Source organism: Eleutherodactylus coqui, chromosome 3 (genome assembly GCF_035609145.1).
Source record: "Eleutherodactylus coqui strain aEleCoq1 chromosome 3, aEleCoq1.hap1, whole genome shotgun sequence".
Taxonomy (NCBI): domain Eukaryota; kingdom Metazoa; phylum Chordata; class Amphibia; order Anura; family Eleutherodactylidae; genus Eleutherodactylus; species Eleutherodactylus coqui.
The window spans coordinates 151,210,049-151,224,409 of record NC_089839.1 but is presented as its reverse complement, the minus strand read 5'-3'; the positions used below and the strand labels follow the sequence as shown (position 1 = coordinate 151,224,409).

Genomic DNA, 14,361 nt, shown 5'->3' with positions numbered 1-14,361 from the left:
TCAGGCTTTTACTTGTTTTAAACGGGGGACCTTGCATTGCACTTGCGTGCGCCAGACCCGCTGTGTGATGCTTTCGCCGGCCCCATTGAAAACAATGGGCGATGCCAGGGCATGCCCAAAGACAGGACATACCACTATTTTTTTCCCGCATCGCAGAAAACAAAAATCGCTCATGTATGATGCCATTCAAAAGAATGAGTTTCATATTCTTGCGTCTCGCAACGCACAATTTTCTCAACTGTATGAAAGCGGCCTCAGTTTGAGGATTCTGTGGCAATGTCTGCGTGGGGGGTGGGGTTGGCCGCGGCACACTCAGTCCATGGAAAAGTCCACATTACTTTTATTCTCTTCAGTATTCAGTGGTAGCGAGGAAATCCAATGCAATCCCATCAGCCAATGGCAGCACCTAAACTTAGTGCTAGGAACATAAACACTGGCCCCTCAAGGCGCTAGCCAAACAGTAATTCCCTCCCTATTTACACCGTGGCCTAGCACCACTACACCGACCCAGCAGCGCGTCGGTCTGGGGCCGTCCTTTCCCATACTGCACCCTGCTCTCCCACAGACGTCGGGCCTCCCTTCTCCTCTCGAGGAGTCGCTCCAGCTGCTTCACAGAAGTGATAGGAGGCTTTTTGCTAGTGCTATCACACTCGCCCGTGTATAGGCTGTATTCAAACAGACAATTGCGATTTTGTTCCACAAAAATGGTCCAATTTTTTTAAATGGTCAACCCACAGAAACCCAAAGTTACACGCGCCAAAAACGGATCGCACTCGCATCATTTGAGTACTATCCGTTTTTTATCACACTTTGACTTAAATGGGCAATTTTCATTGCCCAAAATAGGACATGCTTTCTTCTTTTTTAGACTATTGAGTAAAAAACGCCCGTGTGAATATTCCCATTCAAGTCGACGAGTTCTATTTCCGTGTGATTTTAGTCCATCTTTTTTGGTCCAAGAGGCTCACTGATAAGCCTTAGGCCGGCTTCACACAGGCCACAAGAATTGCACAAGATTTGTGTGTTCCAAGACGCACATATCTCACACAGATTTGAACCCCGTTATTTGAATGGGGTCACACACCTGAGCGATGTTTTCCTGCGTAGCACCGCGATGCGATGTGAGAAACAAAGCACAGCATGTTCTATCATTCTGCGTGATCTCACATCGTAGCGCCCATTGTTTCCAATGGGGCCGCCAGCAGCAGCGCACAGCGTGTTAGGTGAGTGCGATGCGAGGTCTCCCATTGAAAACAACGAGAGAAACTCTGCAATCCCCCGCCGCGGCTGACAATTGCTTGATGGGAGGTTGTTTTGTCATGAAAACGCCTTGCATCCTCGGGGAATTCACATGGTAGGGAGCGCGATATGGGGGCAGGATTCACGGCCCAATATCACCCTCGCCAGTGTGAAGTTAGCCTGAGGACGCATCTTAATGTGAATAGCGCGGCGTCCTCGCAGACCACCTCTTGAACATGGCATTTCTAACACCGCAATTTTTGAGCGCTGTCTGTTTTATTTTTGGGCGTTTTAGCACTTTTTAACGCCCCTAATCAGCCATAACAGTGATTGGGTGCATTAATAAACACTGTCAAATGCTGTAATAGGAGTTGGGAAACGCAGTTCGAAATTGCGGTAAAATGCTGCAGTGTTTTCTTAACGCATGTGTGAGAGCAGCCTAATGGGTGACCTCTGTGAGGGTGGCCGCACACGGGTGTATGCACATATATGTGCACAATATTGTGACATATATGCGCAATGCAGGGTGTGCGGCCATGTGCTATAGCGCCTGTAGCAGCACTTATAAGGTTGGGTTCTCACAGGGCGGATTCTCAAATGGGCTCAGGCTAATGGAGGACAAGATGACCGGACTCAAGCTCACGGATTTTGGCCATGTAATGCAAGCAGAGCCACTAGAAAAATCTATAATGCTTGGACTGATAAGCGACAAAAGCAGAAGACCTGGCCGCTAAAGAATACAATGGCTTGATACCGTCAAAGCTGATACTGGCATGAATTTCAGAGAACTGAAAGAAGCAGTGCAAAACGAAAAACATGGAGGGAGCTCACCTTTAGGGTAGCGAATGACTAAATGGCTAACAATAATAATAAAAAAATGTATATATTTTAACAAAAGTTCAAAATGGCATACAGAACTACAACAATGGTCATTTTATCCACTTTATGCACCAGTGTGAAAACAGATTTCCTTACCTGCCCACCCTTGGCCTAACCAAGCCATGTGACTTTATAAACACACAATCTCCAACCTTCAGCCACATGTCGTTGTACCGAAGCTGCTCGTAATAATGGCAACCAGGTTCCCCATTGGGCATATCAACAGGAACATCTTCCTTATCCTAGAAAGAAAAGAAAAATTGATCCATTGATGAGAAAGACTGAAAAAACTATAGCAGTTGTAATGAAACACATTTACGACAACTGAACACCAATGCAGAGGAAATCTAACCTTTTCCAAGCAGATCGTGATATCCTCGTCCTTTGTGTCCTCCATGTTTTCTGAGGCTGCATCTTCATCTACCTTATCTTTATGTGCAAATACCGAGGCCACTCTCACAACGGGCAGAGGAATGTCCCTGGGCCTGAAGCGCACGGAGCTGACCGGCATTGTCCACAACTTAATCTTCTTAAAGGATTTGGTTTTGGCAGAATACCGGGACTCGCACACGTACACATCTTCATCTCTGTTCAGTTAGAAAATGAACACAAATCAACAACCAGGTAATAAAACACTTGGAACCACAGAAACACACGAGCAGCACCATCTTAGACTTCGAACATGGATGAGACAATGGGGTAAACTTATAAAAATCAGTGTTTCTAATGCTAATCTTAAACTCTGCGTACAATATGCTAATAAATAAAAGGTGCACGCCTCTTCACATCTTAGGCGTTACTGACTCCTCCGTGCGCTTTCACAGAATTGTAGGACAGCTGGAGTACATTTCTGGCATAGTTAGTTTTTGTTATAAACTATCCCCTTCCCACTCCAGGACGTACATTTACGTCCTGGAGCGTCGGGGTATCTATGCAGAGAGGTCGCGGGGCGACCTCTCTGCATGCAGCGCAGGCGTCAGCTGTTTACTACAGCTGACACCCGCGGGAAATAGCGGCGATCGGCCAGTTATCCAATCGCGGCTATTAACCCTTTAAATGCCGCTGTCAACTGGTGAGATCGGGGAAACCGTGCAGGTGTCATGGCTGCCGGGGGCCTTCTGAAAGGCCCCAGGGCTGCCTTGAGAGACTGCCTATCAAGCCATCCCCTGTCAGAATGCAGTTACGTCATACTGCAGGAGCAATCAAAGTATCGCACATTATAGTCCCCCAGGGGGGCTTTGAAGTAAAGTGAAAAAAAGAGCAATAAAGTTTTTTTTAATTGTAAAAAAAAAGTAATAAAAGTTTAAATCACCCCCCTTTTGCCATATCTATAATTAAAAAGTCTAAATAATAAAATAAAAATAAACATATTTGGTATCGCCGCGTCCGTAAAAGTCTGATCTATGAAAGTAGCGCATTATTTACCCCACGGTGAACATTGTCCGAAAAAAGAAAAAAATTACGAACGTCAGAAATGCACTTTTTCAGTCACCCTGTCTCCCAGAAAAAAACGCAATAAAAGGCGATCAAAAAGTTGTACATATTCCGAATTAGTACGGAAACTACAGGACATTCCGCAAAAAATGAGGCATCGCTGAACTACGTCGACGTAAAAATAAAAAAGTTATTGCGGCACAAGATGACCGCAGAAAATAATTGAAAAAAATTAAACGTCTTTGAAGAAAAAAAAAAAAAGAGTAGTATAGTAAAAAAAAAAATTATACAAGTTTGGTATCATAGTAATCGTACTAACTCATAGAATAAAGTTATCATGTCGCTTTTGTTGCAGTTTGTGCGCCGTAGAAACAAGACGCACTGAAAGATGATGGAATGTCGTTTTGTTTTTTTCCATTTTACTCCACTGGTACATTAAATAGCACCATTGAAAAATGCAACTTGTCCCGCAAAAAATAAGCCTTCATACAGTGACGTCGATGGATAAATAAAGGGGTTATGATTTTTTTAAGGGGGGAGAGGAAATAACGAAAAAGGGGAAAAAAATGGGCCGCGTCATGAAGGGGCTATACATAAATGCGTCGGTCTGGGGTGGCGACGCCCCTCCCAACAAGCCACACCTCCTTTTCAGGAAAGTGCTGCACTGAAAAAGCCACCACATTTTTGTACACGAGAATTTTGCAACAGTTTTACTCCAACCCCCTTCCCCCCCCCCAAAAAAAATGAGAACAACTCTTACCTTCATAAACATGACGACACATTTGCCAAGGATTTTATTTACAGGCACCTTGTTATAATAGTCACTCTTGAACACTTCCTTCTCTAAGAATTTACGAGTGGCGAGATGGAAGGTTTCATTGGGACGATAGAACCAACAGCCGTACAGCCACTTCTCACCTGCAAAATAAAAGGTGCCTTTTGTCCTTTTCGTCCTTTCCTGACAACGTTTACAAGTATATTGCGTTTTTCTTAGAAGGCTTTATAACCGTTAGTTTGATATGTAACCCAATTAGGGATGATTGGGCCTGGGTTAACATTTGGTCTGCAATTATCAAATTTTTCAAACCCGCTCTTTTTTTTTTTTAACCACGTGTTCCCTTGTGCATGAAGCAACCTGCGTCAGCGAACAGACCAAGGCCTTGCCAGGCGGACATATTCAAGCCACATTTATGGGTCTGTAATTACAAACAAATATCCCAGCCTGACGGCGGGTCTCTTGATCCGAACTCCGAGCATCACAGGAACTTATGATGCTTGTAGCTCGGGTCAGGCCGGGACACTTGTCCGTCCTACGGGCACATATGTGCGGCCGGCATACGGTCATCTGTCACTAAAGTTAACCATACACCAGAAAAAGCATCCGATGGTGGGATCAACGGACAATCTTATGTGTGTGTACATATGACCATTCCTCCCCCCAAGATTCTTTGACATCTTATGTAAAGTGGCATATTAGAGTTAAAGCTTGCCATACACATGACAATAAGTGAGGGCCGAACCCACGCTGGGCTGACCGCTGTCTTGTGTGTATGGCCAGCTTACCTGGGAAGCTGAAGCCACAGATGTTATGGCCTTACATCAATTACTATCAGTGCTTCCTAAAAGAGTCATTTTGATCATCTAGGTTTACTGAAAACGATGCATCCTCTTCATGTTACTTTTTTTCCTCTCTTATACAATATAATACAAAAATATACACAATATTATACAATAAAGGAAAGGCAAAGACTGAAATTCCTACCTGCATTGTCCTCCCAGAGGCGCTCAATGCAGACAATATGTGGCTGGAGGTTGGCCTCCGCGGGCTCCACATACACATAATCCCCAACGTGGTACATGCTGTTCTTAAAGCTGCAGTCTTGGCTGTAGGTTCGGTATTGTCCAGACTGGCCAGAAACTCCTCCAGGATCTTCACTCTTTTCTGCTTCTTAACAAAGAGGGTTAAAAAAATAATAATACAAGTTTAAAGGGGGGTTTCCACACATATATTATTGATGACATCCTCAGGATAGGTCATCAGAGGTTGGTTGGCTGGGGACTGCTGCTTAGGGTGATCTGATTGGGAATGAGCAGTCAGCGCCGCAATACGCAGAGGTCGAGCAGAAGCAGTTGGCTCTGACCTGTCTGGTGGCCAATGCTGGTAATTACAGGCGCAGTTCTTGCTGACTTTTAATATAAGCTGAGCCTGCAATTATGAGCGCCGGCCGCTACAGAGCGGTTGGAGCCAGATGCTTACGCTCTAACCTCTATGTATGTGGCTCTAACAGTGGGCACCCGATCAGCCAGGGTACTGAGCAGGGAACCCCAGACGACCATTTATTGATGATCTGTTCAGAGGATAGTCCAGCAATATACACTCATTCTCAAAAAGTAATCCCTCCACTAGAAGTTGTCGTAATTGAATGAAACTTTCTCTGTGTGATTGTAACGTTGGTATAAGCGATTACAATATCAGAGCAAAAGGATCATTAATTGTGGAGTACTAAACACTTGTAGGGAGGCTCTAGTACCCTGTTGTACCGCCTCTAGCTTGGGTACAAGATGTGATACAGGCAGGCATGGAGGCTCTAGTACCCTGTTGTAATACCTCTAGCTTGGATCCAAAATGTGTTACGGACAGGCATGGAGGCTCTAGTACCCTGTTGTACCGCCTCTAGCTTGGATATAAGAGGTGATACAGGAGGGCACAGAGGCACTAGTACGCTGTTGTAACACCTTTAGCTTGGATACAAGATGTGATACAGGTGGGCATGGAAGTTCTACTACCCTGTTGTACCACCTCTAGCTTGGATACAAGATGTGATACAGGAGAGCATGGAGGCGTAGTACCTTGTTGTACCGTCTCTAGCTTGGATACAAGATGTAATGCAGAAGGGCATGGAGGCTCTAGTACCCTGTTGCACCACCTTTAACTTGGATACAGGATGAGATACGGGCATGGAGGCTCTAGTACGCAGTTGGGCCGCCTCTAGCTTGGATGCAAGATGTGATACCGGTGGACATGAAGGCTCTAGTATCCTGTTGGGCTGCCTCTAGTGTGGATAAAAGCTGTGATACGGGCGGGCATGGAGGCTCTAGTACTCTGTTGCACCACCTCTAACTTGGATACAGGATGAGATACGGGCATGGAGGCTCTAGTACGCAGTTGGGCCGCCTCTAGCTTGGATGCAAGATGTGATACCGGTGGACATGAAGGCTCTAGTATCCTGTTGGGCTGCCTCTAGCTTGAATGCAAGATGTGATACTGGTGGACATTGAGGCTCTATTAGCCTGGTGGACCGCCTCTAGCTTGGATGCATAATGTGACATGGGTGAGCATGGAGGCTGTAGTACCTCTAGTTTGGATCCAAGACATGGAAGAGGCAGGCATGCAGGCTTTTGTACCCTGTTGTACCGCTTCTAGCTTTGATCCAAGGTGTGATACGGAAGGAGGGGGGGGGGAGAGCATGGAGGGTCTAGTACTCCGTTGGCCTGTCTCTAGCTTGGATTCAAGATGTGATACAGGTAGGCATGGAGGCTCTAGTACTCTGTTGGGCCGGCTCTAGCTTTGATGCAAGATGTAATATGGGTGGGCCTGTTGTGCCGCCTCTAGTTTGGATTCAAGAGGTGATACAGGCGAGCATGGAGGAATACAGGTTTCGTATGGTATCCTGCGACATATCGGTCCACATTTGCGGTAGATTGTGTAAGCTCAAAGGCTGTGGTGGCTGGCTTCCCAGATGGGTCCATACATGTTCTATTGGAAATAAATCTGCCATGGAAGTATGGCAATGTTGTGGAGGCATTCCTCTGACACCCTTGACACCCTTGTGTGTGCGCGGACAAGCTCTCCAGGCACGAACTTAATATTCCACAACATTAAGATGAAGATATATATTGGAGCAGATTAAAGACGCACCATGTTTATAGTAGAAATTGTGCCACACACTGTCTTTCATGCTTTCTGTCACATTTATGATGTGCTTTAGACACATTTTTTTACTCTGCTTCAGGTGAAAAAGGGGTCACTTCGTGGTAAGAAGTCATGACCTAAATGCAACATTCTGTGCCAAAATTTGGGCATAAAATCTGGCATATACTAAACTAATAGGTGGTAAACAGAACAGACAGTGTAAACTTCCAATATCTAATTATTAGACAGTTTTGGCAAATCTGCCCCCTCTTTTTCTCAGGTTTTAGGGCCCTTTATGAGGGGTTACAACCTCAGTCAAAAGTCAAGCATTCGAAAATGGTAGTTTTCCTACACAGATTATATGGGCAATCCCAATAACTGGCCCTCCAAAGCTTTCACTATACTCCATGTTGGGCAGTGGTCATCACTATGCTCATCACAGGTCATAATTCCACCTAATATTTTTTACATCAAAGTAAGTGCAAAACTTCCAGAGACAGAGGACTTGTAGCTCCTTTATAGACATGAAGCTCAAACCTAATGACATGGTGTACAGCCTGGCCACGAGTTCTTGCACACCACTACATGCTGTATTTACCTTTCTTCTCCTCCTCTCTTTTGACCTTGTCTTCTTCTAATTCTTTTGGCAGCTTTTCCTTCTTTTCCTTCTCCACATCATTGTGGAGGTGTTTGGTTGTGTAGCTCAAGGCTGGAGAAAGAAGGATCTCGCCGTTTTTGCAAAGTTCATCTCTTATCTTAATAAAGAACTGTTGAAGCTCTACAGAGTCCTCGTAGATTTCAGAGTCCGTTCTTTGTAGAAAAAAAAAGGGATGAGAAGCACGTTGAAGACTCATCAATGAAGACACTTAAGCTGCCCATACACCTTCAACAACTGTCAGAAGAGCCGTCTCCACCGGTAAGGGTGCAAAACGTCTGACACGTTTCCACATGAAGAAGTGACGTCACTTTTGAATATGTATACACGTGGAATCAGTCTTGCCACATCTTCTCTTCCCCTAGCGGCTCCTGGCTCCAGCAGTCCCCGGGTCATTTCAACGCAAGCCGGCCGCATCCTCTTCCTCCTGTTATGGAGTGTCCATTCTCTGTAGTCTCCTTCCTGCAGGGCATTGTACGTTACGTCACTAGTGATGTAGCGTTCACTGCCTAGCATGGAATGCTGAGCTGACGCAGAGACTGCGCATGTGCGCTGTCTCGCCGCGAGTGTTCATACACTATTGTTGCAAAACAGCGTGCATGCGCAGTCTGTGCATTAGCACGGCGCTCCATGCTGGGCAGTGAGTGAATGCTACATCACTAGTGACTGGGTACACTGACCTGCAGGAAGCAGAATGACGAAAATCTATGTAACATCACAGGAAGAGGAGGGTACAGCCGGCTGGAGGCGAGGTGACCCGGTGGACTGCAGGAGCCAGGAGAAGATGCAGTAAGAAGACTGGGGAGGAATAGGTAAATATTGTTGTCTTTTTTTTTTTTCTCAATCTGTGACATGTGTCACTTTAACTTAGCATAACTGTAAAGTTTTTCCATATCCAAGTAATTCTAAGATCGTTTTTTTTGCCACATATTGTAAAAATAGACTGACTGAATTTGTGTATATTTAGCGCCAAAATTGGGAAAATTTCGAAAACAAAATAGTAATTCTAATCACATCTTCAACTGCAATATCTCAAAATATGTGCAAACATAGTGTACAAATTTACATCCGTTTACTTTATTCTGGAAGCACATTGGAAAAACTTTGGAATTTTGTATGTCTAAATGGTTGAAAAACACCCTAACATTAATTATTAACATTTTGAGGAACACTTTGTTTTGTTTTTCCTTTGTTTTCCTGCACAAAGCCAAGCTTGCAAAGGCTCATAGGTGTCCGAATGATAGACACCCCCACAAATGACCCCATTTTAAAAACTACATCCCTTAATGTATTCACTGAGGGGGGTCATGAGCATTTTGACCTCACAATTTCTTTTCACGAGTTAAAGGGGTTGTCCCGCGCCGAAACGGGTTTGGCTTTTTTTCAAACCCCCCCCCCCCCTGTTCGGCGCGAGACAACCCCGATGCAGGGGTTAAAAAAGAACACCGGACAGCGCTTACCTGAATCCCTGCGCTCCGGTGACTTCTTACTTACCTGCTGAAGATGGCCGCCGGGATCTTCTCCCTCGGTGGACCGCAGGGCTTCTGTGCGGTCCATTGCCGATTCCAGCCTCCTGATTGGCTGGAATCGGCACGAGACGGGGCGGAGCTACATGGAGCCGGCATCCTGCACGAGCGGCCCCATTGAGAAAAGAAGAAGACCCGGACTGCGCAAGCGCGTCTAATTTGGCCATTAGACGCCGAAAATTAGGCGGGCTCCATGGAAACAAGGACGCTAGCAACGGAGCAGGTAAGTGAAAAACTTCTTATAACTTCTGTATGGCTCATAATTAATGCACAATGTACATTACAAAGTGCATTAATATGGCCATACAGAAGTGTATAGACCCACTTGCTGCCGCGGGACAACCCCTTTAATGCAATTTAGAGGAGAAAGAAAAAAAAATCATATTTTTGCAAATATGTCATTTTAAAGGCAATTTTTTTTCTATAGTACACATGAAAATGAGGATTTAGACTTGAAAATGGATGTTTGTCCTGTGTTCAGAAACATAGCCGTTGTCGCCCTAGTCATATGTCCGTATGCGCAACGAGGCCCAAACCAAAGCAGCAGCTGGTGTCTTTCAGAACAGAGATTTAGCTTAAAAGTGTTTTAGGCCCCATAGCCCACCTGTAGAGCCCTTGAGCCGCCAAAACGATGGAGAACCCCCTCAAATGACCCCATTTTGAAAACTAGACCCCTTAACAAATTTATCGCATTTTGATCTCACAGTATTTGAATAAATCTAAGCAAAGCAGAAGAAAAAAATTATGATTTTCCTTTTTTGGCAATTGTGTCATTTTAAAAGCTGCTTTTTTGTACAGCACATATATTGAACTGGATTACGGTTTTCTCCAGCAGGTTTCGGGGTATTTTGTAGCTTCCGAATTGTATCGTGTGCACACATCGTGGAGCAAATTAGACACAAGCTATCAGCCTCATATCCAAAATGGCTCTCTGCCCAGAAACAGCCAGACAGGGCCTTTTATTGTAAAGCATAACATGGGCGGGCAACAGGTTACATCAGTAACATATAGGATTCTCATTTGTCGGATCATATAGAATCCCCCCTCCTTCCTGCCCACCTTCTCTCAAGTCCAATGTATAAGCAAGTCTTTGTCTCACAAACATGTGCTTGAATCTGAAACTGAAAGTACATATCTCTTTGTTCAAGAAGATTCTGTGTGGGGGATGGGGAGTACTGGGAAAACACTCAAGCAATAACATATAACACTGTGATTTAACTCTTTCCTTATGCAGCAGAATTTCACATTAGGCTGAAGTCACAAAACACACATAATACGTCTAGTGCAAATCGATAGACATTTTATACTAATTAATTATCATGTCTATCACAATCCCCCCTTAAAATGTCTATCCTCTAACTCTCTATCTAATTTTCACAGTTCTCTGCGTCTGAGCCTATAACTGGAGCGCGTTGAAGGTTCGTTTTAGAGTCTTCAAGGGGGTGTAGGACTTGTCCACTCCTTCTGGGGATGCATCCAGCAAACTCATGGTGGGAGCGGCTTTTCCAGCATCAGTTTCACAGGTCTCTCTGACACAGGGGATAACACAGCAGACTAGAACAGAAAAGATAACCATCAGTTTACATACAACAGCGACGCCCGTCTGTGCCAGGATCCTTTACCACCCGCTCATCCATGGCGAGTGCTGGTCCCAAAAGTTAGCTCTTTTTAGTTAGTGCGGTCAGCTTCTTAATGGCAACTGCGTCTTTACCCGCGGGTCACGTGTCGTCCAGGATGTAGGTACAACAAATCTCCCCTATCATCTTACAGACACTCCCCTTTTTAGCTAAAGTCATATCTAAGGTCATTCTATTTTAAAAAGTCATAGTCGAGGTAGGTCCTATTGGTCGACTAGTCCCTATAAGGCGTCTCTAGTATAATTTATAAACCACTGCTAATTATAATAAACATAATTAATCCAGTCAACGTTTATTTACCATAATGATCAGGAAAATGGACTCGAATCTAGTTTTAACTTGGTCTCTATTTTTTTAAAACTCGTCAGGTACCCCCCTTGGCTATCCTATGACGTCAATGTACACGTGTAGATCAAAACTACCACCAGGGGTCTCTCTTCTCGCTCTAGTATAATGTTACAATACTAGTAGCGTGCACAGGTACGCACGGCCTGGGACTCCCTAATCTTCACCCACACCAGTGTCCCTCCTGGAGATAGTCCTAATGGTGAACACGTCCAGGCCGCCTGCACTGACCCTACACTACCTAGTGACAAGACTGGAAGGAACCGCCGTACCTATGCGGAAAACAAGGATAGACCAACATGACAGGATAACCACAAAACACAGACTGAGTTGGATCGAGATAAAGTAACTATTGGGGGTAACCTCATTATCCTCAATGCTGTCTGACAGGATGTGGAGGAGCATAAGGGCTTTACTAAGGCACACTCCCCTTTCCAAAGTGGCGTCATTTTTAAGTATCTTACTTTTAGCGTGCCACTACGTCTCTCCACCTTTCCACTACTCTAAAGGTGGTAGAGTATGTAAAAGGCCTGGGATACACCCAGAGCAGACAGGACATGTTACATTCACCTGCGAAGTTTATACCTCTGTCTGACTCTGAATCACTTCTGGTACCCCATATTCACAGTTTACCTTGTTCATGAGCTTCTTTGCGGTTACCTACTTGTTTGCCTTGATAACAGGGTCGGCCTTCAACCTGCAAAGACATTAACAACAACAAGCACGTATTCATACTTCCCAACAAGTGGGAGCTGAACGTAGTCAATTTGCGATCCCTGAAATGGGTAGAGTGGTCCCGGCAAGTGTGATGTGGCAAATTTACTTCTGCCCTGACTCACCCATGGCATAGATCATGCTAAACTGGACAAATGATGTAGCAGCTACAGAGAACCCAGAAGTCGCCCATCGTCTTTCAATCGTCGTCGTCATTGCTGGTTTACTAGGTGGGTCTTTGCGTCCATCAGCTGGGCCATCATGGGATACAGGAACTGTGGTGGGCAAGTGCTGTTGACTGTTCACCACACGCTGTCCTGTTTCTGCTGCTCCCATATTAGTCCATTTATTCTTTTCTTCCTTGCTGGCTTGTAACTGTAAAAGTCTTTAGCATATCAAAGTCCAAATTTTTGCCAATGTCCAAAGTTTTTACCACTGACTCATGCCGTCAGTATCTTTTCTTCTTTCTTCCACGGCTTGAGGGCCGCTGCCTTTGCTATGCTGTCAGCGAGGGTGTCGTCTCTCGCCTCTCCAGTGTAGGAATCGGTGCGAACTCTCAACTTTGTCAGGTAGAAGTAGGGCCTCCATGCGACTCTGTACCGCTGCACCATTCTCAATTGGTTGTCCTGCTAAGATAAAAAAACTGTCTGGCCTTCCATATTGGGCCATAATCATGAGCTATGCCAAATGCATACCAGGAGTCAGTGTAAATGGTTGCCATCTTACCTCTCGCCACTCTACTCGCCTCAGTGAGGGCCTTCAATTCCGCTTCTTGTACTGTGACATGCGGAGGCAGAGCTTCTGCTTCTAGGACATCTTGTTGTGTGACCACTGCATATCCGATGTGGAGTCATCAATCCTCACCCTGGTACCATCTGCAAAAAGCTCAACATATGCATTATCAACAGGGGTTCTGGTAACTGTTTGCATACCTGCAGTTTCTTACTGAATTAGTACTAAATAATCGTGCTGATGTTCTATTTCACATGGCTCGGAATCTTGTTATCTTATTCCATTTATTTATTTTTTTTAAACCCAATAGCTGATCTGCAACACCTAGATCATCTATGGCCCAGATCACCTATGCCTCCCCCCTTTTGAACCGGAATACTCAATGGAAAAAGAGTAATTGCGTTCAAACTAGTAAACCAAGAGGCACAAAAACAAGCACTTTGTAGGTCAAGGTGACATTGTATGCAGCGAAGTCTGAGCGAAAATATTCTTTAGATTTTTTCCCCAGGTTGCAGTTAGCATTTTTTAACACAAGGGGGCGCAACACAAGTAAAATTTTACGTCACCCAGTGTAATAGTATTTCAGGGAATGGCCACGTTTAGCTTTTACTCTGTCGGAATATAATTGTAGCTTCAGTGTAGACTGACACTAGAATATACAAAAGACTTAAAGAAAAACTAAAGAATACGGATGAATTAACATCCTACTCTGGGCAATTCAGTCCCTCTTTCTTCACATAAAAAGTAAAATTACTTCACCAAATTGCATGAAAAAGTTTGCTGGGTGACTATAGGGAAATTATTGCATCTGTAGGAGCCTTCCATAACATCATCAGTCTGAGTATCCATTGGAGAAGCGGGCAGTGGAAAACAGAGCCCCTGGGAACATGAGAGAGCGTCCCCTGTCATGTATTCCTGGTCTCTGCCCCCCATGCATCAACTCCAATCTTCCATGCACTATAAACCAGCTTAGTCGTCTACTATGTCCTAAGCTGCATCTCCACAAAGGTTTGTTTCCCTGAACTTATCACACATCCAAAGTGGCCACATCTTGGAGTGTAACAAAGGCCGGTCAAACAAAACCTTACTTCAGACAATCATGATGTTAGCACTGGATACAGTGGCATTGGGGAATATAGGCCTCCCAAGTGCAGCAAAATGGCCGCCAGAGGCAGAAAGGGGCGGGGCTACAGATCTCCCAGGTGAGGCAAAATGGCCGCTGGAGGAATGGGCGGGCCCAGGAGTAGCAGCACTTCCAGGTGAGGCAAGATGGCCGCTGGAGGAGGA

The 14,361-nt window shown here is 44.9% G+C and overlaps 1 protein-coding gene across 1 annotated transcript in view; it reads right to left on the bottom strand.

Annotated features, from left to right (window-relative positions):
- Window positions 1-14,361, bottom strand: part of LOC136620188 (protein polybromo-1-like) — a 162,951-nt gene that overhangs the window by 128,612 nt on the left and 19,978 nt on the right. The window contains exons 2-5 of the mRNA XM_066594895.1: window positions 12,293-12,325; window positions 8,064-8,275; window positions 5,315-5,500; window positions 4,313-4,470 (exon numbers count right to left, since the gene is read on the bottom strand). Of these exons, the coding sequence (XP_066450992.1) occupies window positions 4,313-4,470; window positions 5,315-5,500; window positions 8,064-8,275; window positions 12,293-12,325 (589 nt within the window). The remainder of the gene's footprint in view (window positions 1-4,312; window positions 4,471-5,314; window positions 5,501-8,063; window positions 8,276-12,292; window positions 12,326-14,361) is intronic.